The 26,702-nt window shown below is 53.6% G+C and overlaps 1 protein-coding gene and 1 non-coding gene across 11 annotated transcripts in view; both read left to right on the forward strand.

Annotated features, from left to right (window-relative positions):
* The window catches only part of CYTH1 (cytohesin 1), a 78,912-nt gene extending 62,150 nt beyond the window's left edge, over positions 1-16,762 (forward strand). For 8 of the 10 annotated variants that reach the window (XM_025859568.2, XM_025859565.2, XM_025859566.2 and 5 more), the window contains 7 exons: positions 1,123-1,235; positions 2,161-2,309; positions 2,715-2,827; positions 7,977-8,055; positions 11,179-11,250; positions 11,840-11,994; positions 14,960-16,762. In XM_025859568.2, coding sequence (XP_025715353.1) covers positions 1,123-1,235; positions 2,161-2,309; positions 2,715-2,827; positions 7,977-8,055; positions 11,179-11,250; positions 11,840-11,994; positions 14,960-15,038 — 760 coding nt within the window. In that variant the 3' untranslated portion in view covers positions 15,039-16,762. The remainder of the gene's footprint in view (positions 1-1,122; positions 1,236-2,160; positions 2,310-2,714; positions 2,828-7,976; positions 8,056-11,178; positions 11,251-11,839; positions 11,995-14,959) is intronic. The other 2 variants (XM_025859563.2, XM_073886098.1) reach the window with 2 other exon arrangements.
* LOC112814480 (U6 spliceosomal RNA) lies at positions 4,186-4,289 on the forward strand. The gene has a single exon (XR_003205789.1). It is a non-coding gene; the product is annotated as a U6 spliceosomal RNA (small nuclear RNA).
* Positions 16,763-26,702: the final 9,940 nt, after the last annotated feature.

A 26,702-nucleotide genomic window follows, 5' to 3' on the forward strand; every position in this document is an offset into this window, starting at 1 on the left:
GGGACTCGATCCCAGGACCCTGAGATCATGACCTGAGCTGAAGGCAGGCGCTCAACCAACTGAGCCACCCAGGCGCCCCTGTCCTCTGTGGCTTTTTGGTGAAAGGATATTTTGGGGGCTCTGTTGGACATCCTGAAGAGCCTGTGACCGGGAGGGTTGGATGGTTAAGGAGAACAGAATGACACCGCATCCTGAAGGCAAATTTTGCAAAACTCTTCTTCATGTATTTCATTTGGGAAATTTCATTGGGAAATTGGTGAATGTTTAAATTTTGCAATTTTTTCTAATTTCCAGTTTAGAAGGCCCTTTAATCCCCTGCCCTAGAATAGGAAGTCAGTAGCTGTTCACTTCATCTCAGAAGGAGAGTAAATTTTCATTTTTTATTAAATCTTTTCTTTTTTCAAGATTTATTTATTTGAGAGAGAGTGCACACTCACGCACACACACGTGCAAAGGCAGGGGAGGGGTGGTGGGGGGGGAATGAGAACCAACCCCAAGCAGACCCTGCACTGAGCGTGGAGCCCTAGCTGGGACTCCATCTTGTGACCATGAGCCAAAACCAAGATGCCCAACCAGCTGAGCCGTCCAGGTGCCCCCGTTTTTACTAAATCTTTTGAGACACTGCTCCTCGGTGGCCTCGCTGCTGGGGGTGTCAACAGCATCAACTTGTGTGCTGCTGTTTGGATATAGATGAAAGTAAAGCGCAGTGAGACCTACTGGCCGTGGGTCTCTCTTTGACTTAAAGGGATCGATTGTGAATCTTCTGATAGAAAAATTTTCTCTTTTTCGGCCACCTCATCTTGTTTTCTGGAGATGGGAGCTCATTAACCTGAGCATTATTTCTATTTCAGTCTTGTGTATTCATCTGAGGAGAACCATTCTCTTATATGGGACAATCTTAATTTTTCACGTTTTCTTAAAACTTTGCCTTTGACTAAGAGAACCGTGATGTAGAACTGTAAGCTTGCACCTGTGCAGAGCTGCGGGATGAGAAGCCCCATGCCAGTGGGTCCCCTTTTGCCCTTTTGTATTAAAACCCACGGAAGTGTAGCACCTGTTCCCGGAGGAGTGAGTGGTGCCTCCGAGCCCCAGCCCAGTGACACGCCTGTCCTCATTACTTAGGCAGTTCCTGTGGAGCTTCCGGCTGCCAGGGGAGGCCCAGAAGATTGACCGGATGATGGAAGCGTTTGCCCAGCGCTATTGCCAGTGTAATATTGGGGTGTTCCAGTCCACAGGTAGGGCGGCCGCATGCCCCGCTGACGGCCAGCCTTTCACACGAGTCTTTCTGGGCACTAGGTAGTTTCCAAAACAACAGGGCCTAGGTTCATGCCAAGAACATTGAGTTAAATGGTAGCTATGATAGTAAAAGGTCGGGAATGTTCCAGAAGTCCAGGGAGTAGGAATAAGGGGGTGGGAACGTAAGTTGGAGTAGCTGAGACGTAGGCAATGTGCACCTATTAAAAGTCATGCTCTTTGTCTCTGTGGCTCACTTACCTTGCAAGTGGAAGTTTGGCAAGTACAGCTTAGGAGCAGTTAATAATTGCTGTAGTCACGCTGCGTGGTGGCGGGTGCTGAGCACACTTACGGCGGGGAGCGCGGAGTTATGTACAATGCACGCGCACACACTTGTGTGTCTGCCATATTCCAATTTTGTGAAAGAATTTAAAAAATAAAAATGTGTTTAAAAAAGAGGCTTTATTGACATGGGAAAAATGCTAATAAGGTCAGCAGAAAAGCAGGATTCAAAACTATGTATCTGTTTTGATTCCAATTTTGTTAAGAATATGCATCTGTGAGCTACATTTGTGATGTGCTGCACATTTGTGTAGTAAAGCAAAGTAAGTTGTTACCAGGTAGTGGGATTATAGGTATTTTGTATTTTCTTTTTTATACGTTGTGTTGTTTTTCAGATTGGGGTGTGGGTGTCTGTGGTCTCCTTTGCAATCTGAAATATAATCAGCCTTAAGTTTTGAACACTTGATGCACTTCTTTGTGCCTTGCTCTTTTTAGTTTGCAGTATATAGCTTTCATTTGGAGGGCACCCAGACCTGTGGATTTGCCTCCTCCTTTTGAGAGCATGGCTTTTAGTCTGGATGTCGTCAGACGTTTCTTGGTCCTTCTGGGGGAGGCTTCTGATCCTCTTTGCGCTTTTCTCTTCAGACACTTGTTACGTCCTCTCGTTTGCCATCATCATGTTGAACACCAGCCTGCACAACCCCAATGTCAAAGATAAGCCCACCGTGGAGAGGTTCATCGCCATGAATCGCGGCATCAACGATGGGGGAGACCTGCCTGAGGAGCTGCTCCGGGTGAGCTCGCTCTAAGCCAGGAGATGGTGAACTCGAGGCAGGAGAGAGACATATGCTCCACCGAGTGTCTGCTCATAAAACTCATTTAACTGTGTGACTTCCATTAAGAAATTGGTAGTGAGGCCCAGCGAGGGAATCAGGAGGGGAAAGTGGCTTCTAAGTCTGAAACTAAAAGCGTGAGTGCAAGTCAGGCTGCTTTCTTTTCTTTCTTAATTATCCATTAGGTGCCTTATTTATTTTGTCTCTGAGAGCTGCCTGAAGGCAGAACTGGTCATGTTCTTCTCTTCGCAGTGCCTGACAAATGCATGGCACATAACCGATGCTTATTGAATGAATGAAGAGAAAGGGGGAGGGAGAAGAGATATTTCTAGAACCAGAGACATGCAATGTCATCTTTTATCCCAGAATCTGTATGAGAGCATAAAAAACGAACCCTTTAAAATCCCAGAAGATGATGGGAATGACCTCACTCACACTTTCTTCAACCCAGACCGGGAAGGCTGGTTATTGAAACTTGGTAAGTAATGCACTCTGGGTTAGGGCTCCTGGCACAGAAACTGAGAAAGAAAGGATGTGTGCACGCACTCGCACGTACATGCACTGCGGGAGAGTGGGGGTTGGTTACAGGAGGCACTATGGAGAGACTTTGGTATGAACTGCTAGTGTTCTCACGAGATCCATCTCCGGAAAGGGAGTAAATGCACAGTCAGTGCCCCCTTGGGATATAGAGATAGTGTTGGGTACAGATTCGCTCTGCATAAACACTGCTCCCATGGGTTTGCGCTCCACTTTTTTACTCTGGAATTGATTGGCCAGGTTTTGTTTCAAGGCAGTTCCCGAAGAACCTGGTCCCTTTCCTTTCTCCGCCCTCTCCGTCCCGGGGAGGGTGGCCAGCCGTGTCCATCTCTCTACTTCCCATCACACAGATTTGTATCTGGTGCTCCCGCCTCCCCCACACCCCAGTGCATCATCACTTCCTGCTGCATCTGGCTCCCCACAGGCAGAATGCATGGCAAACCTGAGCCCTTGGCTGCAATGCGACCCACAGCGCTCTTACTCATTCTCGGGCAGTGGTCCCCCACCCCGCCCCGCCCAACCTGCTTTCCAGTCCAGATCAGCCACTTTAATGATTTTGTTCATTCAGAAAAATTTTTTTAAAATATTCCTCTTCCCTCGGCCAAAAGTGAGGTTATGTTGCTGAGATTTGTGGTCATTCCTGGAGGTGATAGAGTAACCAAGAGGAAAAGTAGGGTTTTCATGACATTTGTGCCCGGATGTGATTATTTCATTAATTGTTCCAGAACACTGAGAGAGCCCCTGGACATAATGAGCACTTTTTTGGCCCTGAGAGGATACATTCCTCTCTTTTCTTCGGCCTTGCCTTTTGATTCCCTCATCACCAGGAGGTGCTCGTTAGAATGATGCCCCCTCTACCATTTCGGCTACTAGGCCTGGTGAAATTAGAAGTCATTCCTCTCTTGGCGATGACTGAAGCCTCTGAGAAGTGCTGAAATGGAGTCTGTTTTAATTTCTGATGAGTTCAGGTAGCAGTAGGATTTATATGTCCTTTAAAAAGCATATCCCAAGTCCTCGTGTTTATATATAATGACTTAATTCATGAATTCTGAAAGCACCACTTCCCCAATGGGAGTTTTGACTTAGCTCTTGAGATGGTCAGCATTTCTCAGGCCTTTAAGCCAGTAGAATCCTTGAAGTGAAGGTTCTAAAATTGCTAACCCCAGAGCCAGCCAGCCTGCCCTGCACCTTTCCTGCCAGATGGATCGAGCTGAAAGGAAAACCACTGGAAATTTAAAAAGTACATCGAAGTTTAGATTTACTTCCCCTCCAGTGAAATTTGTTTAAATGCTAATGCTGAGTGTTAGCTTTGACAGCCCAGATGCTAAAATTAGAACAGTGCAGAGATTATCTTGGCTCTTGTACCAGGATGACATGTAAATTCATGAGGCATCCCATATTTTTAAAAGGAAAAAAAAATTAACAAAATGTGGGACTTGTTTTTAGGTCATTGCATTACCTTTTCTAAAGCTCCTCCAAACCCCTAACTCTTCATACTGTGTTTTCATTGTAGCCACTTAGGATCACCCCTGTGTACTTACGTGCTGCAGAAGGCAGGCTTCCAGCCATCTGCAGTTGTGTGTGTATGTCCGTGTATGCATATAGCCGTAAGAATGTGTATTCTCGTGTGCACACATGTGTACGTATGTATTCATGGGAATATGTGTGTGAATTCTTACACACACCTTAAAAAGTGACAGCCATCTGCAGAAAGACATTAAATTTTCCCCCCAAATTTTCCTCTCTTAGCTCTGGATTCTGGATAGACCAATAAACATTAGCTTTGTGAGCATGGATCTGCGGCATATTTGGGGCCAGGTTTTCGGGAGTGCCGCAGAGCCCGCCTTCACCAGGTGGTGTGTGGCAGGTGAAACGGGGCTCCCCCATTCACATGCCATACAGTGGCGTTCGCCCCGCTTAGTGATTTTATGTTTGGCTTCCCCAGGGCAGATGTGAATGACTAATACGTTGCACTTTAAGATTAAGGAGTTTGGTTTAATTTCTTTGTTTTAATTTTCTTTTCTCCCTCATTTGTATGTTTCCATGATTTTGGCTCTCCTTTTCCTTGCCCCAAACTCCAGGAGGTATGTAATCCCCCCAACCTGCTCGCTCGCTCTGCCAAGGCCACTGTACTTGCTGCAGCGTTTTCTTATTTTGTTATTTTTGGTTATTTTGTTTTTTAATTGCTGGTGGTAGTGTTACTGCTGCTTCTAACTTATTGTACAGTCCCTAGGGAACTGGTCAGGATCAGGGGTCCATGTTTCCCTTTAGGACTAGTGCGTAGTGCATCAGACAGCTAGGCACCAGGCCGTGGGGTAATTTAAACTTCACTGAATGCGGTAACGCAAGAAAACATACTAAGAGTGGGTTTATAAAAACAGAGAAAGTATTCACTGAATTTTCTCTTGGAAAGATTGGCCAGGCATATTCTGTACGTGTTGCATTCAAATTGACCACAGCTGTGAATTACAGTAATTTCTGAAGAGGAGGAAGAGAAGGAGGGTCTGACTTCCCAGCGCCACGTGCTTCTAATATGCCCTGCTCAGAAAGCACGCCAGGACAAGAAGTAAATGAGACAGCTTGGGACATTTGCCTTTGCATGAAGCGGGGAAGTGGCATCCCCTAAACTCAAAGGATGCCGAGTTTGGCGGGGAGGTGGGGAGACAAAGACCAAAAGCCCACCCCAGAAGTCCTGGGTATTAGGGGAGGGCATTACGACCTCAGCTCCGTATTCCATGTTCTGTTTTGTTTTATTCCCTCCTCTTTTTCAGTGAATATTGTTAAAAACCCAAAATTGGCCTCTTAGTTATGTTGTTGGTATCTCCTGTCCATTTGCTGATTTGGGGGTTACGTGTTCCTAGAGGAGGAACTCCTCAGGTGTGTGCTGCAGCGTTACTTGAGCAGAGCCGCACGCAGAGAAGAGCCCCAGTGCTCACAGTCGTTAGCACGTTCTGGGGACTTGGCGGTGCTGGGGAAGCTGGCGCCTGGCCTTCGCATCGGGGGTGGGGGGTGTCCTGTGAGTTCCACAGGGACTGTCCTAGGTGCGCGCATTGGTCTGTCTGCTTGTTTCATGTCTGTTTCTTTCAACATGGAAATGCCCCCCCCGGACCGCCGTGATGCCTCTCACGGCAGAGGTCCCTGTAACACAGCCAGTTGTCAGGGGGAGTCACCAAGCTTTTGTAATCAGGGAGGGGATCTTTCCAGCTTTGCTTTTCCTCCGAGATTTCCTTCCACCTTCTTCTTTTTCGCGTCTGACCCCTCCTCCATGACCTCCTAAGCCCCAGGGGCCCCCGGGTGGTCCTGTGGTGGGGGGGAGCGCATGGGAGTCAGCATGGGTTGAGGTGTCCTGTGTACCGAGCCCTGCGTGGAGATGAAGGCCCAAGAGGTAGAAGAGCTGATTTCTCCAGGCTCTGAAGGGGGGGCGGGGGGTTCCTTTCCATAACATATTGGCTCCGGTTCTAAATATAGTCCTCTTTTTCTTCCTCATTTGTTTTGATCCTGCCCAGGCTTTCCCATTTTCTACTTGCATGTCATATTTCCATCTGTGGTTTTTTTCTTAATTCATGCCCTAGGGCCTTAGGGACCAGAGGCACATGCTCACATAAACCGACAAATTGCTGCTGGTGGGGGCAGTCCTAGCACAGGGCCTCTGCGGGTGGGCAGCAGGTGCATGCTGGCGGCAAAGGCCTCTGTACCCTAGGTCTGTGCAATTCATGATCGACCACTTAACCTCCCCGAGACTTCAGGCCCCCACACAGAGCCATAAAAGGGACCGGAAAGTCCAACCAGCCTTCTGCTCGATGCTGGGACCAGTGCTGGGTGCGCCCTCTCCGTAATGTTATGTGCAGTGCTCCAGCCATGGCGTCCCGTCAGGAGACCCGGCGTGAGCACGTGGCAGCACGCCCGAGCTCTCGGCTCAGCTGCCTGTGCTGAGGGACGAGAGAGAAAGCATGACTAAGGTCATACCAGCTCTGCACCCCATGGTGAAGACCGGACAAGTGATAATCCCTGGAGGTTTAAGTCTTAGCAAGAAGAACATATACTGTCGAGGTAGTAAGAAGTGCGTAGAAAATGGCAGGCATATCGTAACATGGGAAGGCCTTTGCATGACTTCTGTGTGGTTCACATTCAGAAAGCTGCCCCTTGCCCCGATGTAAGCAGACGAAGACAAGGTTCGGCTCACGGCCGTGCAGGGGGCGGGAGGTGGCTTCACTGAAACAGCCCACAGCCAAGCCTCCCTCCCCGATGTCCTTCCAAGCATAGCTTCACTGCCCCAGCATTGCTGCTTCACCAGGGAGGTGGTGGGGCCCTTCGGGGCTCACAGCCACCACTGTCCATGCTCCTTTGGCCCGCGACCCCTCCCATAGCTCATTGTGTTCAGAGCTCAGGTGAGAAGTCCAGGCTTGGAAAGGCTCCTGAGCTCTTCTGCTCACTTGTGGGTTCCTCCCCTGTGCAGGAACTCCACCTTGTCTCATCCAGGACTCTGGGGAAATTTCATTTGTAGGACACTGGCCCAGGGCCTGAAAGCCAGTATAGAAATGCACTATAAGCAGGAAGGTGGGGTAGAGGGGGAAACCACAGGGGTTTGGGTTCCACATTCCAGGAAAACTCTAGATCTGATTGTGAAGGGGTTAACATGTCTGATGAAGCCCTGCATATGTATGTGCCCTGGGCTGGGCGCCCTCACAGTGCAGCTGGGACCGGGGCTGCCCCTCTCCCCTCTTCTTCTTCCGTTGGCCCACTCCCACCACAGCAGCAGCTACTGCTGGTACCGCTCCAGCCCGGTCAGGTGTGCATTGCGTGTCCTTGTTGCCCGGGGTGCCTCCCCCCACGCCATATGCTCTCATCCCGCTGTCCTCAGCTCATCTCCAGGTGCCGCCTGACTTGCTTGCTCGGCTTGTACCACGGACCTTCACTCTGTGAAAGGTGCTTCTGTTTGGGCTCTGTGTCTTGTTACTGATGTAAACTCTGCCATGGTCTCAGTGTTCTCTGGGTGCCCTGCCCCTCGTGCTCTCTGAGGGAGGGTTCTGCGTTACGGAGCCTGCACGGACCGGTTGGCTCCTGTCCGACATGCATCTCTGTTTGCTCTGCAGGTGGCAGGGTCAAGACTTGGAAAAGACGCTGGTTTATTCTGACTGACAACTGCCTTTACTACTTTGAATATACAACGGTGAGCATCTGCTGGTCCACTGTGGGACTGAGGGTGGGCCAGGCCCCCGTGTCTGCACGACTCCAGTCCGATGTGCTTAGAGGAGGCCCCGGGGAGGGCTGGGAAGAGACTTGAGGTGAACAGGAGGAGCTAGAACAGACCCCAGAGTCGGGGGCCCTGAAGATGACGTGGGCGTCCTGCCAAAGGCATGGTGGCTGGCAGCCGCCATCCAGCTCTGGACCGGGGCGAGAGAAGCCTGGCCAGGAGAAGGCGGCAGCCTGGCGTTACACACGGCGTTAGAGGTGGGGTTTAGAGCCGGGCCGGAAAGAGTGAACGTGGGTCAGGCGCCAAGACAGTCTGTGACCCCTTGAAAGGGGGATGAAAATCACCATGTGGAGCATTCCGGTTTTCTGGATTCGGGAGAAGCAGCCCAGGGGTGAAAGACGTAATAGAGGAGAAGGAAGTTAAATGAAATGGAGGAAGTTGGGAATTACCCAGAGTTTGAAGTTTTCTTCAACCCTACAAGTCCTGTTGGTTTTCAGTGGGAATGGAGTCACACCACAGATAGGTGTTACATGTAAGTCTCTTTCATAATAAGCACCTGTGAGAATAAAACTGATAAAGTAAGACCTTTATCGAAGCTCCCTCTGGGGCAGCGCCCAGCAGGCCCGGCCGGCCGGCTTCACACTGGCTGCCCACCTGTCACTTGATCCTTTCTCGTGTCTCCGTTGGGCTCGGCAGCGTGGGGCTCAGGTCTTCACTGAGTAAAAGTCACAGATCCTACTGAGACCGTGGAGACGCGGAAGGACCGTGTCTGACGAGTGTAGAGCGTGGTAGGACGTGGTTGATAAGTGCGAGGCCGGGGCGCTAGCCTAGGTAGGAACCAGGGCACCGGCACGTGCCTGGGCGAGGTAGGAACCAGGGCACCGGCACGTGCCTGGGCGAGGTAGGAACCAGGGCACCGGCACGTGCCTGGGCGAGGTAGGAACCAGGGCACCGGCACGTGCCTGGGCGAGGCGGCCGTCCTCCGTGGCGCTCCGTTGTCTCGGACGCCGTGCGGATGTAGCCTCTCACGCAGGGAGTGGGGATTACTCGCTGCCGCAGGCTGCTCATTATGACACTCAGTAATTTTCCTACCGTTCGCCCCCAGAGTGCCACTGTCAACAGCCGAGTACGTTCCTTTCTGTCCCCTCCCACCCCCGCCCGGCCCATAGTTTGCCTTTTTCTCAAAGATATCTAGACTGGTGGCATCTTTAAAGTCTCCTTGGGATTTTTTTCACTCTTCTTTGGGTTAAAACGAAACATACACAGGCATCTAAGCAATATGCCCTAAGTTCGGGAGTGGGCTCAGTGGTGACGTGTGCAATTCCAGAATGCCGTGGTTCTTCCCGATGCTGACTGTGGTGGCATCGCCTGAATCCCACACTCCCTTCAGCAGCATTGTCTTGGGCCACAGACATCAGAGAATGTGTCTCTGCCGACACGGGGGGCCCCAGAGTTAGGACGGTAGGCAGAGCTTCCACGCAGAAGCACCTAACAGTGCGGGAAATCCAGGGGCAGGAGGAGGGGGCTGGCAGCCGGGGAAGGAAGAGCGACCACTGCCTCTGTGCAGCGCAGCCACTGGAAGCAGGGACAGAGGCTACGGCCTGGGGGTGCCGAGCGGAGGGGAGCCCTGCCCCATGGAGCCCCACCACCTCCCCACTGCCCTGAGTCCAGGAGACACTAACAGAGTAGGACTTTTGCCCTCTTCCTGTCAGCGAGCGGTAAAGTCTGCCGCTGGGTAGGAACTGGTGAAGCGGGAAAGTGAGAAAGTGGGCCTCATTTCCTGCAGCGGCAGTGAGGGCTCCGAGCTGTGAACTCAGTGGGAGAGCTGTCCACAGGGGGTGCGCCCGTGAGCAGCCCACCCACCCCCATGCAGGACGGCTGCGGTCCCAGCAGAGAGCCCGAGCGCGGCAGGTGTCTGAGCCAGCCCTGCCCTCCACTCGCCGCTCTCTCCTGAGACCTTGGAAGGGGCCAGAACACAAGTGTGATGTATGTGGACTGTAACTGATGTATGACTTATGTAATAATAAGTGAAAACTGTAAGGAGTGGAACAGATTACCCCAGGATAAAATCACCGTCGTAGAGGAAAGGTTTGGAACAGTCACAGAGATCGCATCTGAAAAAGACAAATGTGAAAACGATTAGGGGAGAGGTAACCAGTTGTGGAGGGCAGAGAAAGATGATCCCAGGACTGGAGTATCCGCAGCCGCGTGTTCAAAGATACCATCGATTACGGGACTATTCCCCGAAAAGAAGAGGAACCTGCATCTGCAAATGGAGAGAGCACAGTGCTGCAGGAACATTGGTCGTAGGGAGTGTGGTGCCGAGGCTTAGCCCAGCTACCCTGGTGGCCTTGGAACGAAGTCTTGGGCTGTTGTGTGGCTGGATGTCCCGGAGAGGGAGGTGTGAGGTGCGTGTGTGTGGTGGCCTTTGCTGGGATGGGAAGTGCTGGAGGAGAGCCATGGGGGCGAGGGTATGGCAGGTCTGCTCTGCTCTGTTCTGGACAGGGGGACGATGGGGCAGGAGGTAATGAAGACAGACAGACAGACACACACACACACTGGACAGGGGGACGATGGGGCAGGAGGTAATGAAGACAGACACACACACACACACTGGACAGGGGGACGATGGGGCAGGAGGTAATGAAGACAGACAGACAGACAGACACACACACACTGGACAGGGGGACGACGGGGCGGGAGGTTGCCAACCCTGGAACAGAGGCCGAAGAGATGCGTACGGGAGCCGGGCAGAGAAGCGAGGTGGTTTTCTGTGTGGGAGAGGCTGCTGTGCTCCCTGCTGGAGGGCCTCCTGTGGGCTCTTCTGGGACACACCCATCCCCTCTTTCAGGACAGGCGCCGAGGCTGCCCTGGGCATCCTCCTTGCAGAGGCCCCCAGTTACAGGGATTCGTGTACCCATACACTTCCTGGGCCTCTTCTGATTTTAGAACCTAGGGTGTGGGCCCTAGAGCTGATTTGTGAGCTCGAGGTCAGGGGAGAAGAGCAGAAGGGCCCGGGTGACATGTGGGTGAGGAACGCGGTGGGCCACGTGCTCCTGACCCCGCGGTGAGGTCTTTCTGTCTGCAACTGTTCTGCAGGACAAGGAGCCCCGTGGGATTATCCCTTTAGAGAATCTGAGTATCCGGGAGGTAGAGGACTCCAAAAAGCCAGTAAGTATGTGGGGTACGGGAGAGGACGGAAGGGAGGGGTGTAGCAGTTCTTTGAAAACGACTGAAATTGCCAAGATTTACTTAAAACTGAAAAGTAGTGTCACGCCTGATTTTAAAACGATCATGTTGAAGCCAGAGATGAGGCTGTAAATGACAGGTGCTTCTGTGTCACGTGTACAGTCCCACGAGGGATGGAATTGTCCCTCCTTAAAAAGCCGCAGCAAGCGCTATGACTGGACTGCTCGTGTTAGGGCCTTCGGGCTCCTTACAGATACCTCCCCTTTGTTCGGAATATGCCGGTGCTGCGGGCTGGGCTCCAGAAGGCGTCCGAGTGACCTTCGGTGCTCCGTGCTTCTGGCGCGTTGTTGGGAGTGGCGCTGACGTGCCCCTGCTGCCGTCTTTGCTAACCAGGCTTACGACACCCCGCTGCATTCTCCACAGCTCCACCGCGAGGCTCCTCCGCATACTGCCTGTGCTTCGTGGGGGTCAGAAGGAAGAGTCTTTTAAGGAAGAAACTAACATTTTTCGTTCTTGGTCGGCAGCTTTCTCAGATCTTTGACACCCTCTCCCTCTCTTTTGTGGTTCTCAGAACTGCTTTGAGCTTTATATTCCTGACAATAAAGACCAAGTGATCAAGGCCTGCAAGACAGAGGCTGATGGGCGGGTCGTGGAGGGGAACCACACCGTGTACCGGATCTCAGCCCCGACGCCTGAGGAGAAGGAGGAGTGGATTAAATGCATCAAGTAGGTGGCGTTTGAGATGTGGCGTGCTTTCACCCGACGAGGGCTCTCACCTCTCAGGGACTGTTTCAGCTCTTGGGTGCGCCACCCGCCCCTCTCCAGGGCTCCTGCCTGAGATCCTCAGGGCAGTCTGCCTGGAATTGCCAGACCACTTTTTGGTGGATCCTTAGATGCGTGACCGTGACCGCACACTTATGAGAGCGCCTCGGGTCTAGGCTTCCTGGAGTGCTCCTGGCGGCCCCGGGGGGCGGGGGGGGGGGCGGGTGCCTTCCAGCCACAGGTGCCGTCTGTTCACCTGGTCAGCCCACGTCTTAGGAAGCAGGCCTCGTGGTCAGGACGGCAGCTTGGCGGAGATAGTAATCCTAATGTTTTATCATTTCCGGGGACACTCGTCCCATTTACAGGTGAGGAAACTGCCCAGAGTCACATGGCTGTGCTCCAGGGTCACATGATAGACCCCCACCATTGACCGCTGTGCTTTGGGGAGGCTGCGGGTCTGAGAGGGGGGAAGAGGGTTCTCAGGCTTCCACGGGTGTAGGCGGAGCCGCAGACCCAGGGCTCGGCTCCTCCTGCTCGGCTGAGCGGCACAGTGCAAGGGTGATGACGGGCTAGAGCTGTCCCCCGTCTCCGCCCCGGGACTTCCCAGAGCCTGTCCAGATGGCCATCGCGACCCACGGGCATGGCCTGGCTGCTTGTCTCGGTGGCAGTTTGTTCTGAGAGCGCGTGACTTCCCCAGAGGCCAGGGAGGCCGCCCTGACCCGGTGATCTGAGGCCCTGCGGCCCTGCATCCCCCCATGACGGGCGTGCTCCCGCCCCAGCCCCAGCCTGCTCCCGAGGGGGAGCACTCAAGTTTGGGGTGTGTTTTGGTATCGCTGCTGAAGCCAGTGCAGGGTCTGGCCGGGGTTAAACGGCAAACAGATGATGACTGAACAAAGACACGTGATGGACTCCATGGGAGTCTGCTTGGAAGTCCTACCTGGAAGAGTCGGGTTGGGCAGGAGCACGTGGGTTTGGGGTGAGGCCTCCTGGTGCTGAGTTCCCTCCTGCCAGACCCTCGGCCTCGTTGGAGACTGGCACTCCTCCTGCCCCTTCGGTGTGATGGGGATAGCTCCCGGGACGTTTGGGGTGAGACATGGTCATGTGGTGACCCTGGTAGCTCCCATCCTCGATGTGAGCCCTCTGACCCTCATCCCATGGACGAGGCTGCACAGTGTCCCTGGAGTCAGTACCAGTAATGAGACTCCGGAGCCCGGCACGCATGACTCGTGGGAAGCGCTGACTCACTCACTCTGTTGTACACGGAAGCTAATATTACACCGTGTGGTAACTAAGGAATTTAAATGAAAACTTTCAAGCCTTCCACTGAGGGCTGGGCGGAGGAGTGGCCGTGCCCTGGGCACCCCGGCCAGCAAGTGACCCTCATCCACGTGTCCTGCACTCTTCTTTTACCATATGTTTTTTTAAAAAAACACTTAACTCTTTTGTCCTTATGAAATGTATTTTTTGCGTATGGTTTGAAGGAAGGGATGTAATTTCTTCTGTCGGGTGAATAGCTGGTTGTCGTGATACCTGGTTAACCAGTCCCAGGCATGCTCTCCAGTTCCTGCACACTTGTGTGCGCGCAGGGTCCCGTCTGGGCCCCGCTGTGTCTCCCTGGAGGGGCACGTGGCCGTGCACAGCCTTCCCCACGCACCGTTCTGTGGTTTTGCCTGCGTTTTGTCTTTCATGTGGTCTGTACTCCTACAGCCAGAACCACTGGGCGTTCTTGAAAGTCGCCCTTGGGGTCGTCCAGTCCTTGAGTGAGGGTGCGCACTGGCCGCCCCTGGGCTGGCTTCGGTCCTCGCTGGGCCCCGGTGCGGCCTCGTCACCGGGCAGAATTCGCACACTGTTTATGCGCTTCGGGTACCGTCTCCTCACCCTTTACCACAGCCTGGGAAGCACGGTCATCCCCATTTTACAGATGAGGACACTGAGGTACAGCAAAGCGAATTAAACTGTCCAGAGCCACAGAGGTGCTGCTGGTCTTCACACCTGAGCCTTGTGACTCCGCAAGACGCACTCCTGACGGCCATGCAGCGCTCCGCTTCAGCATCCTTGACTCTCGGCGCTGAAACTGAGGCCTTTGTGGCAAGGTCCCCTTGGGACAGGTGCCAGGGACTGTCGGTTCTGGCTGCCCCAAGGAGCTGTGGAGACGCTTCTCGGGGACATGTCACCTCTGGTGAATAGGCCCTGGTGTGTTTGCAGGGCCTGTCATTCCCCTGGTCAGGCGCAGAGCCAGTGGTCGGCTGGGCTCTCGGGCAAGCGTTGGAGACTCGCGGGCACTTCGAGTGTGGCCGCTCTGGAAGAGCTTCAGCGCGCTCACGGCACCATGTGCTGGGCGGTTGGGAAGGACAGGTGCACGGGGGTGGCCCTGCTGTCACCGTCCCATGCTGGGGTCCCTGGGGGAGTGCCAGGGCACATGCAGGCTCCCTCCCTGCTGGGCCTTGGACATAGAGCAGGCCTGGCCGGCCGCGCCCCAAGGCCCCGCGACAGCGTGAACGGCCCGCGTGTGGTCTTGGTCATTGAGTCGGCACGCACGCGGGACTCAGAGCTTGCGTGGTTACAGACCGTGGCGGCTGTCAGAGCGCTGGGTGCCACGGATTGTGTGGCGCTCGCTGTCATTGTGGATCGAAGTAGCACATTTGTCTTTCTGGGCTAGAATATGATAAGAGTGTGTAATACTCTCTTCCTAAACCTAAATCCACTATCAGGTAGAAACAGAATTATCTTGTCATACATACCATGCGGCTCTTTTGACGCTTGTCCCTTAAGTCATGCGTGGACATGGTGAATACTGACGCACTGACTTGGCCTTTGCCGTGCCGGGGGCGGGGGCAGGGGGCCCAGGTGCCGCCGGCAAGCGCCTGCCCGGGCTGTCTCCTGGGCCCATTCCTCAGTCTGTTCTGTTTTCTCCCCTCCGTGTGTCTAGAGCAGCCATCAGCAGGGACCCTTTCTACGAGATGCTGGCCGCAAGGAAGAAGAAGGTCTCCTCCACGAAGAGACACTGAGTCTGCCCAGCGAGCGGCGCCGGCGAGGCCCTGGGTCCTTCCTCCTATCCTCCCCCACGGATGGGCGGCGGGCTGCCGAGCAGGGGTGTCCCCTGCTGGGCGTCACCCTGAATTCCTAGAGACTGGCTTCAGCTTTGCTATTTGTTTTTAAGTGGGAGAAGGGTAGGAGTTCGCACGGGGGAGAGGGAACAGAGCCCCCGTCAGCACAGCAGCCTCCTTGCAAGTCTCCCGTTCAGCAGGTCTAATAGCAGAGCTCGAAGCCAGCCGTTTACCTCTTGGTTATTTCCCTGTGAAGAAGCCTTCAACCCTGCACCGTAAATACACCTATCGATATATTATTCTATGTTAAGGAAAAAGTGGAATGGAAGAGAAGCCACGTACTATAAAGATATATTTTTGTTTTTTAAAGAGAGAAAAAGATAAAGTAGAGCCGTTCCGAGGCGTTCTGCCTGGTCCGGGGTGGAGGCTCCCAGGGCGGCCGCCGAGGGTCCCCCCCACCCCCACCCCCCCACCCCCCCGGCCCCGGCCCCGGCCCACTGGTGGGAGCCGGCTTCTCAGCAGCCCGAGGGCGCAGGTGGTGGGACGGGCGGGCCGGCAGCAGCCGCCGCTTCTCCATTCCAAGTGCCGGGGGAGCGGAGGGGAGAAGAGAATCGCTGGACGGTCACTGTTTTTCTCTTCCAGAGTTCCTCCTTGTCGGGCTTTAAACTGCAAAGTCAGCATTTTCCCTTGAGCTAAGGACCCCGGAACCAAAACTGTGAGGAGGGCAGTCCCCACCGCGCTTCGGGGCGGCCTGTTCCTTACATGGTTCTTCCTCCTCCCCCAGAGCTGCAGTCCTCGTTTTAGAGGAAGGAGCAGGTCTTACTGATCACCTTAGGTCTTCAGCTTTTTCCGCCTCGACTCGGGCCCCGACCTGGACTACTGTCGCCCATTTCGGGGCGGGTGGGGGCCTTCATCTGCCCGGCAGGGGCAGGCGGAGCGCCAGGCGGACAAGAGCGGCCTTGCGTCCTTCCCTGCGCCGCGGGCCTGCGTGCGCGCTGGCCTCGCCCTCCCAACTCCTGGTGTGAAGGGAGCCGCGGAATGCAGCGTCCTCCTGCTCTTCTCTCAGGGACTCTCGGGCCGCTCCTGCCGCAGAGCAGGGCCCGGCCCGGGCCACCCCGGCGCCCCCACGTGGCCCCACGGAAGAAGGCGAAGAGCCGCCGGTCTTCTCGGGCAGCGGGGGCCCAGCTCCTCCGACTCCGTTAGGGCAGGCGGGCATCTCTGCAGATGGCGTTCGTGCAAGGGCGTGATTGGGGGTGCAGGCGGGGGGACCTTCAGGGGGTCCCCTTCACACCGGTCCTCCCTCGAGTGACTTCAGGCGTGTTCGTGCCGGAGTTCGTAAGGGGCCGGGGGGGAGGTCTGGGCCCGTCGGGGCCCCACCGCCGGCCGCGTGCCCTGCACTGGTTCTCACAAATACTACACAGAGAGGCACCTGCGTCAGTATTCGTCTATTTATCGGAGGTGTAAATAATCCATGTATAGTTTTTCTCCTTTTAGATTATTTTGTATTTGTTTAAAAAAAAGTTTTGTCAAAATATAAAATATAAAGAAATGACTGAAAGTTGTTGACAGGGTTTTAAAAAAAATTATAATTATTATTCCAACTGTTTTTTGTTCGTTTGGTTTTTTTGCATTGTAAACTAGCACCAAGGGACTGCAGCAAATAAACTCCAGATCTGCCCAAAGCACCCCTGCTGTCTGTGTGTGGCCTCCTTTCCTCCCCGGGGCGACCTCGGAGCAGGGAGGTCCTGCTCAGTGGGCATGCGCGGGCTGGGCCGTGGCTCGCCCCTCTCTCTGCGGCCCAGCAAGGATATAAACTGGGAGCGGGGAGGAGGTTCTGCCCTCTGTGAAGGAGAGCACAGCAAAAAGCAGCTTCCTCGTCGCCCCTTGTGTGTGAAGAAGAAACGAACGGCAAACCTCCAGCTTTGAGCTAAGATTGAGAAACGTGTCTTCTGCTGGTGGGATTTCAGTACCTCCAGCTCCAGGTGAGCCCGCGGAGCGCCGGGGAGGAGTCGGAGTGAGCTAGCCCTCAAAAGCAGGGAAGACGCCCCAGAACACGGGGAGACGGACGAGCCCGGGCCTGTCCCGGAAACAACAGCGAGTTCCCATCCTTGCTGCTTGCCGGTTTGGGTCACTTGGCCAACGGTGATTCTTCCTGCAGGCCTTATTGATTTCTGCAGGTGTCCAGAGCATGTAGCATTTTGGAAATCTGTGTGCCACGGCCCCCTGCAAGCAGCATCTCAGAGAAACCAGCGTTCCTGGTTCTCTGGGAGCCGTTGTCTGTTTCGCTCTTCATCCTGGCTGCCAGGAAGCTCAGAGTGAGAGGCACAACTTCCTGTGGCTCAGTCCTGCTTTATACTTGTCCTGCTTTGTACTGATATTAACAGATTTCATGTTTTAGAGCGGTTTTGGGTTGCAGTAATACGGAGGGGAAGGTACAGAGATTTCCTGTTTGCCTCCTGCCCCTGATCTGCACAGCCTCCCCTGCCAGAGGGTCCATGTGTCACAACGGATGCGTCCAGGCTGACACAGCAGCACCCAGAGTCCACAGCATGCGTTCGGTTCACCTGGCGTTGTACACTCGGGTGGACAGACATGATCACGTGTGTGCATCATGACAGTGTCCCACAGAAGAGTCTCACTGCCCTGAACATCCTTCGTACTGCACCTGTTTCTCCCTCCCTGCTGGGGCCCCACAGCCGCTGACTTCTGCTGTCGCCATAGCTCTGCCTCTCCCAGAACATCATGCAGTGGGAATCCTACAGTCTGTAGCCTGTACTTCCCCTTTTATTTTTATTTTTTTTTAAAGATTTTATTTATTTATTTGAAAGAGAGAAAGAGAGAGAGCGCGTGCACATGAAGGGGGGGGAGGGTCAGAGGGAGAAGCAGACTCCCCGCCGAGCAGGGAGCCAGATGCGGGACTCGATCCCGGGACTCCAGGATCATGACCTGAGCCGAAGGCAGACGCTTAACGACTGAGCCACCCAGGCGCCCCAACCCTTTGTTTTCTGAATGGGGTAGAGATACCGCTCCCTGCTGAGAACACTGATCCTGATGCCTCGGCCCTCCTGGCCCTCTCGACGTCATAACTGTCATTTTTTCACAGGGGGCAGAGGGAAGTCCATGTCTGACAAGAGCTGGTGTGTCTGCACCAGGAGAGCGGTTCTAACCACTTGTGAGCCACAGGCCCCTCTGCGAAGCTAACACAAGCTACAGATCATCTCAGAAAATTACACAGAAAGCCCTAAGTGCAAAGTCGCGGAGTCCCACGGTCCTGAGCCCCTCTGCAGGCTCCGGGTTGAGTAGCCCTGGTCTCAGCCTGCCCACAGTAACTTCTGGGGGTCCTTCTGGGATGGGAACCCAGGAAGCTCTGCATTTTAGGCCACATAAAGTTTGCCTGCTCTGTCTAGGTCTGGTCTCCGTGGGATCTTCGTCTGCTCGGACCAGTGTAACAGAATCACCACACACGGGGCAGCTTAAACCACAGAAACATATTCCTCCCAGTCCTGAGGGCCGGGAAGTCCAGCTCCCGGTGAGGCCCTCCAGCCTCGCTGTGTCCTCACGGGGTGGGTAGGCAGAGGGTGTGGGAGGAAGCAAGCTCTCCGGGGCCTACTGCTTGTTTCTCGGGAGAACCGCGGCCAGGACAGTGGGCATTTGACATCAGAATCGGAAGCGACCCTGAGAGGAGGCATCGCCGAAATGAGTCTTGACAAATGTGTCAGAGAAGAGCTGGGCCTGTGGCTTCTTTCATCTGCTGGGTGAACTTGGAGTGCTCTTCCGAGCTCCCAAGACGGCATTCCCTCTCATGGCAGCCAAGTCCACTCACACCTGGAGGGCATTTGCCCATTTACGGCTGGTAACATCATAGGGCAGTGCCACACCCCCAGGACTTGGACGCCAAGTTTCTGAGCTTTGCACGCCTCCTTCCGAGTGGTGTTGGTGCAGGGAAAGGATGGGCTCCATCGGTCAGCCCTTATTAACATGTGCCGAGCATCCTCGGTGATGGCCCCCCAGCCCGCCCTGAGGTGCACGCCAAACCGGGCGCTGTGCAGGCCCCACGGGGTGTCAGTGGAGACTCGAGGAGGCACCCCCCCTGAGATTCAGGTGCACCGTGGACCCAGAGTCTGTAGAGCCTCTCGAAACGGAAGTCAGGGGGGTGTGCCGAGGAGACTGGGTGATTTTTGTTGACCCTGGGTTGAAATATAAGTGAGCAATTAGTGCAAGTCACTCACTATTTCTCGGAGGCAAACAGTCAGTTCCCAGGGAGCAGAGCCCAAACCGCAGATAAACAGCCTTTGTATGTTCATAGGTAAGTGCAGATTCTGGGCAAACAAGGATGTGCCTACATGCAAATGGGATTTGTCGGTACGTGTGTTAATCTTGTAAAACTTCCCAGTGCTTATGACTTCATCTTTGGCTTGTGACTCAAGGGTTGGGACTGGAAATGTCCACAGACAGAAGAATATTCTATAGATGGTGTGTTAGAAAAAGTCAGTTTTCCACCTCCTGCATGTCTCTCCTTTACCTTCACATAGAACACTTCACTTCTGACACTTCCGGGTCCCCCCACTACACACACACACACAGAGCAATGCTCTGTGACACCAGCTGGGTGTCCTACGGTTTAACTCCATCCCGACACCATCTACCTGGAGACAGCATCAGATCCCACAGGTCAAGGGCTCCGTCCCACGAGACCGCCCTGCCCTTCAGCTGCAAGTAGGGCATCCCCAGGTAACCCACAGCTTCTGTCTGATTTGGCTCCATGCTGGAGTTCCCATGACCTCCCTCCTCGGGTTCGATTAATCTGCTAGAGGGGCTCACAGAACTCAGGGAAACATCTATGCTTGCCAGTTTATTAGAGGATATGATAAAGGCCACAGACGAACAGCCAGAGGAAGAGATACATAGGGTGAGGTCCAGGGGGGCTCTCGAGCGCAGGAACTTCTGTCCCCAGGGAGTTGGGGTGTGTTACCCTCCCAGTACACGTGGATGTGTTCACTAACTCGGAAGCTCCCTGAATCCCGTGCTTTTGGGATTTTATGGAGGCTTCCTCCCGTAGGCATGATCGATCATTGATCCATTTCCAGCCCCTCGCCTCTCCCTGAGGTCCCAAGCATCTGGTCTTGGCTTGGTGTCTCTGGTGACCAGCCCCCATCCCAGAGAAGGTTTAAGTCTTACAGTTAGGTCTGATCCCTTTCGAGTTAATTTTTATATGTGGGATGAGGTAAGAGCTAAAGTGAGCACATTTGTCCCCTTCCTGATCTTAGTTGGGAAAAGCATTCTATTTTTCATCCTTAGGCGGGATGATGGCTGTGGAGTTTTCAGAGATGCTCTTCGTCAGACTGAAGGTGTTTACATATTTTCCTAGTTTTCACCTAGTTTTCATCACAAATGAGTGTTGTGTTTTGTCAAATGGCTTTTTTGCACAGATACATTTGCTCATGTCATTTTTCTCTTTTAGAATATTAATATGGTGATTCCACTGAATAATATTTCTAGTGGTAAATCAACTTTGTGTCCCTGGGGTAAAACCCACTTGGTCATGGGTTTTTAAGAATGTATTACTGGATTCAATATGTTAATATTTTAAGATTTTATTTATTTTTTTATTTGAGAGAGCAAGCGAGCACGGGTGGGGGGCGGGGAGAGGCAGAGGGAGAGGGAGAAGCAGGCTTCCCGCTGAGCAGGGAGCCCGACGAGGGGCTCCATCCCAGGACCCTGGGATCATGACCTGAGCCGAAGGCAGATGCTTAATGACTGAGCCACCCAGGCGCCCCTCAATCGGTTAATATTTTGTCAAGGATTGTTTGCATCTGCATTCATGAGGGATATGGTGATATGGTCATTTGAGCCATCACACCAGATTGTCAGCTCTGAGACAACAGGGATTCTGTCTCTTGAGGTCATCTCCCGGCTCCCAGCTCCCAGACAGTGCCTGGCACAGGAAGGGCCCTCGGGACATGTCTGTTTAATAAATGAATGCGTGACAACAAACCACAGGTTGCTCTATGCCAGACAGGATCATGTGAATAGTTTATCAGCACCTGTTTTCTGTAAGCCAGGAGAATGTGATTCAGATGTGTTAACACATCAGGGTAGTGGTTCTGACTCTTTAAGGTGGTTCAAGCTTGTCAGGGTGGAGGTGTTCTGAAGTTGTAGGAGGGAGAAGCAGCATAGGAAGGAGAAAAAGGAGGCTGTTTCTGGGGGTGCCACCTCTCTCTTCTTGTCCTTGACCCATTTCCTTCCACCTGAGAGCAGGCTACCTGCCCACTGAACTCCCTTCCCTATGCTTGGCTCTAGGCAGCTGCAAATTCTCCCTTAAACACCTGGTGGATCCAGGTGCAATTGCGTCATCTTTGCACACTGTCTGAACAAACTGAAGGCTGGGCAGCTTCCTCTCTGGTTGCAGAGGGACTGTAAAAGTCAGCTTCCATGCTAATACCGTCATGGTCATAATCCCGAGTCTTTTACTGGGTAAATACCACATGGCTGTCACTCTGCTACGTGCAGAATCTTTTGTTTATCATTTCTTGTAAGAAACCATGAGTATGTACTGAATTCCTACTATTACAATAAATATATTATTTCTTGAGGTTGAGTAAGCCTGCGACGCTCCTTGGCTGCAGACATTTGCATAGTCAAGACACGGGTGAGCTAAGTGGCCAAGGGGCTCCAGCCGGCACACGGTGTAGACAGGCTCTGCATCCATTTCTCTGGCTGATGTGGTCTTTGCTGGAGCGGCCAAACCCTGAGGCCATAGACTGTGATTCTAGCATCGGCCTTCTCTAACTCCCCAGAGTGAACACCATGTTCAAGGCTCCAGTTCCCATTGTCACCCTGTGCTGGGCCCTCTGATGATTTGTGTCCCGTGGTCCTCCCTGACTGCCCTCTCTCAGCAGCTCCATCACTGCTCAGCCCACTGAGACAGCCATGAAAATATCCCCAGTGTTCTTGAAATGTTTTATTTCCAGATATTTTCAAACTTGCAGAAAAGTTGCAAGAACGGTACAGAGAATTCCCATACACCTTTCCCCCATCTCCTAATTTTAACATATTTTTCTACATTTCATTTGTTTGTTCTGTTCTTAGGTTTTAGATTTCTGATTATACCTGTTTCTTTTTCATATATCTCCAAGTGCTTGAGGATATTTATTTAGTCTGGAGGGTTAAATTATAGCTTTCTTCTGCCTCATAGTTGATTTGGGGGAGAGAATTTCCATCAACAGAAATGCTTTGTTTCAGATTTTCCATTTTCCTCTTAGAGTAACTTTGTATAGAGTTTCTCTTGAGTTTCTCTATCCCCAGGTCTCTCGGTAGATGGGGTTCCTAATTCAAGAGTACCCTGATCTTTTAATGTTCCCTGGATCCAATTCCAATGAGGAGATGTTCCCACACATACAACACTAAGCAATTCTTGCACACCAGAATTCAGTTTAATTCAACCCAATTCTGACACTATCTACCCACAGATAGCATCAGATTCCACAGGTTAAGGGCCCAGTCCTACAAGACGGTCCCCCACCCCCCCCCCCCCCCCTTCAGATACCAGTTGCAAGCCACAGCTGAGAGCCTGCGGATTGGCTACAGATGGGAGGTTCCAATGACCACCTCCTTAGCTTTGACGAATTTGCTAGAGCAGCTTACATAACTCAGGGAAAACACTTACTCACCTTTACTGGTTTATTAAAGGCTATGATAAGGGATGCAGGTCAAGGGCCAGATGGAGAGAAACTTAAGGTGAGGTGTGGGGAAAGGGTGCAGAGCATCCGTGCTCCCTCCAGATATTCCACTCTCCCTGTCCCTGCACCTGCCACCAGCCTGGAAGCTCTCTGAGCCTTGTCCTTTTGGGGTTTTATGGAGGCTTCATTACATAGGCATGCTTGGTTAAACCTCTAGCCCCTCACCCCTCCTGGAGGTCAGGGGTGGGGCTGAAAGTTCAACCCTGTATTCCTGGTTGGTTCCCCTGGCAACCAGCCCCCATCCTTAGGTGTTCTCCCTAAATCACCTCAGTAACATAAGCCTATTTGTGGTAAGAAAGGGGCTGGTTATGAATAACAAAACACCCATTTCACTGTCATGGCTCTGAATGAAGCATTTCAGTAACTGAGGACAAGTAGCCAAATAAGACAAAAGATGCGCCTCTTGCTCTTCTCACTCAGGAAGTGCCAAGGGCTCCAGGAGCTGTGAGCCAGGAACTTCAGACAAAGACCAAATATCTCTATGTCTTACAATTCACGGTATCACAGTGGCGCTCTGAATGACCAGGTGCTGGACCAGCTTCAGGTGTCTTTGGACGTCATGGTGGACCTTCCTTTTTCTGGGGATGATTTCGTCTGTGCTTTGTCTTCACCGGAACCTGCAGCACACTCCAGCCACACGCTTGGCCGTCCTAGGGGCGTGGCAGCCAGAGCGCCGTTGGGGTGTGATACTCTCTTTGTGGAGGTAATTTGAAGTTTGGTTTGGTTTTCCCTGCATCTCCCAGTAAACCAGAAGGCACATGTCCCATTTGTGCTGTGGGTCCATCTTATGCTTTTAGGAGGCAGGATGTTTGGAGAGGTTCGGATTGTTCTCCAGACATTCTGAACTTCTGTTTCCCCTGTGATCTTTCCCCTCCTTCCCCAGCTGCGGTCCGGGAAACAGGTGTGCGGGCAGGATGTTAGTAGGTTGACGTGACGGGGCAGTCCTGCAGTCGCGTGCGACCGGGCAGGGCTTGGTGGAACAAAGCTAGCTCTCTGCTTGGGGCCTTGGGTCTCCAAGCCAGGGCTGCGCTTTGTGGCATGTCCCAAAGGTATTCGGACAAAGAACGCTTTTTTAAAGCCGCACGTATCGAGAGCTTGTGACAGGCGGGCGTCCCTTGGAATGCCATGTGGGGAGCACAGCCCGGCTCAGGTGTACCTGTCCAAAGCCCCCTTTCTGTTTTGATCTGGTTTTCAGAGCCACTTCCTGTGTCCTGCACACCTTTTCTCAACTCAGCAACACATGTTTGTTGTTGAAATAGCCCCGAAGTAATGCGTTTGCCATCATGTCCATGGGACCAGGCCAGGCCCCGCGCTCCGGATGCCCGCTTCCTGTGCTGCGAATCCTGAAAACACACTGAGCCGCACACTTGTGCTCTATCTCTATACGAGAAACTTCGTGTTTTTGTTTTTGTTTTTTTCCAGTCTGATGCAGCCTGCCCTTGCTCTCCAGCCCTGAATCCCCTTGCTTTTGCTTTCTGAGCAGCTGTTCGCGCGCAGGTGGCCTGTTCTACGTGATAACGTAGCCCGCCGAGGGCTATGGCTACACGCCGTTCGTTTCATACAGCACCTAGCACGGGGCAGCTAGGTTATCCCCAGTGGAAACCAGTTCTTCTGGGGGACAGTGAAGGTCAAAGACAAAAAGGTTCTGGGTCCTGGGGTTGACTCTCCAGGGCTTTCTGTTTCCCACCGAGCAGGAACATTCCGTTAGCAAAGCGAATCCTGACTCCAAAAATGCCATGCCCATTCAGGACGATGTTCTAAGCGGAGGACCCGCAACCGCCCGTTCCTGGTCGCCTCCCCGCCTGCACCCAGTCTGCAGTGTCTGCTGAGCCCCATGAGCTTGTAACTGGAGGTGGGGAGCCTGCTGGTCCCAAGCCCTCCTGCCCAAAGCTCTTCCCTCACGCCGACGTTCTGCAGAGCTGACTCGGGGTCTGCTGGGCCTGGGGGCCGGGCACCGGACACTCCCCACCAGGCCGCCGCTGCTAGAGCGAGGGTGGCAGCCCGTGAACTGTGGGGCAGCTGCCCATGGAGCCCAGGAAGCTCATCGTTTCCTCAACTTCCCCAGAAGAACCCGTGCCTGCCAGAGGCTTTACCTGAGTGAATCTTCACTCGAGCTCCTTGGGCTGTAGGGCCATGCTCTCCTGCGGGGGCTTCTCCTGGCCCCCTGCCTTTCGGCAGGGCTGACCTTGGCCCTCACATCCCTGGACGACGACGTTGCCAGCGTCGACCCTGACTACTGCTACCCAGAACTTGGCCATCCCACCCTGGGGGGCAGGCCCATCACCTTTTACTACCTGCCTATGGCCCCCCCCAGAGTGGGTGCACAGGAAGAGGCTCTCCCAGCTCGCACGTGTACCCGGTGTCCCTGGAGAGTGGCTCCCTGGGAACTAGAGCAAGTGGCAGGTGGGGGAGGAAGCCTGGCTGGGCCCCGAACCCAGCCCTGCGTCTCCATACTCGGTTTTTGGTCCCATGTGTGGTTCTGGTGGGAGGCTGCCTCGGTGAAGGACGCGGTCGTTCTTCCTGCTCTTCCCGCTCGGCCTGCAGAGCTCCCTCTGTGCACCCACTGGGCGCCTTCCAGGGCCCTGGCACGGGGCCTGAGCCAGAGCCAGAGCTCTGGGCCTCTCTTGCCCGAGCCCACCTGATCGGGCGTCAGAAATGAGCACGGTCCCTCCACTTTAGACCACAGCGTTCACCGTGTCATCATAGTGACTCGAAATTTCTAACACACAGAACGTTTCGGGTCAGAAGGAGGGAAGATCCAGACACATTTAGGAAGCAAGGACTCCAGCTGGCACACAGTGGAGTCAGATACATCGTGGGTGAATCCTCCTTTCTCCTTTTTGTTCTATAAGCTCCCCTCCCCTACAACACACTTGCGTGCGCGCACGCACACACCCACCCCCCCAAAGCTCAGCTCCTGTTTTTAATGGACTTTTTTCTAATTAAGAATCTAATTTTAAGAATCCAGGAGAGCAGGCGCCTGGGTGGCTCAGGCGTTAAGCGACTGCCTTCGGCTCAGGTCATGATCCCGGAGTCCCGGGATCGAGTCCCGCATCGGGCTCCCTGCTCGGCGGGGGCCTGCTTCTCCCTCTGACCCTCCCCCCTCTCATGTGCTTTCTCTCTTTCTCTTTCTCTCTCTCAAATAAATAAATAAAATCTTAAAAAAAAAAAAAAAAAAGGAATCCAGGAGAGAAGAGTCTTTTCTGAGTTACGCATTATAAAATCATCTGTTGGCCAATGTGGATCAGAAAGATCTATTGTACTAGAACGTAGGCGCTGAAGCGGGACGTCAGGTGAGTGAGCTGAGGGGCAAGTCGGGGCCAACGAGACACATTCACACTCAGGGGAAATGAGGGCTCGGAGCCTCCAGACTCTGCTTTCTTGTGACCAGAACAAGCAGGTGGGCAGAAAGGCAGAGGGTGGAGACGCGCGCGTGCCGGTGACGCCGGGGGTCAGGCTGGTGTCAGGTGTGGTGGCGAGAACAACCTCACGTAAGGGCAGTGAATGGGGTGTCAGGTGGATGACCGAATGAGGAATTACAGAGAAGAACCAGGATGGTAACTCACGAGGCACGCGGGAGCGCGGTGCCCCTGCGTCTGCCACCGTGGAAGCTCCGGGCGTGCGACAGGTGTTCGTGGACACCGCGGGCCTCCTGCCCGCCCTGTGCTTTCCTTTGCCACACAAACACCGTGCGGTCAGGAGGCCATGTTTTGAGAAGCATTGTTCTAGAATTTCAGGTTCTTGGCATGAAATGGTACCTGCAGATCTATAACGTTGAGTCTTCCTATTTGTGGTTCTAACTACGTTCCCATGCCCCGTATGGATCCAGCTTGCTGGACGTTGGCTTGTCTTGCTGATCCTTTCACACAGCCGGCTCTCGGCCCGA

The sequence above is a fragment of the Callorhinus ursinus genome, unplaced genomic scaffold (assembly GCF_003265705.2).
Source record: "Callorhinus ursinus isolate GAN/ISIS: 27379988/994484 unplaced genomic scaffold, GSC_fseal_2.0 scaffold68, whole genome shotgun sequence".
Classification (NCBI taxonomy): Eukaryota; Metazoa; Chordata; class Mammalia; order Carnivora; family Otariidae; genus Callorhinus; species Callorhinus ursinus.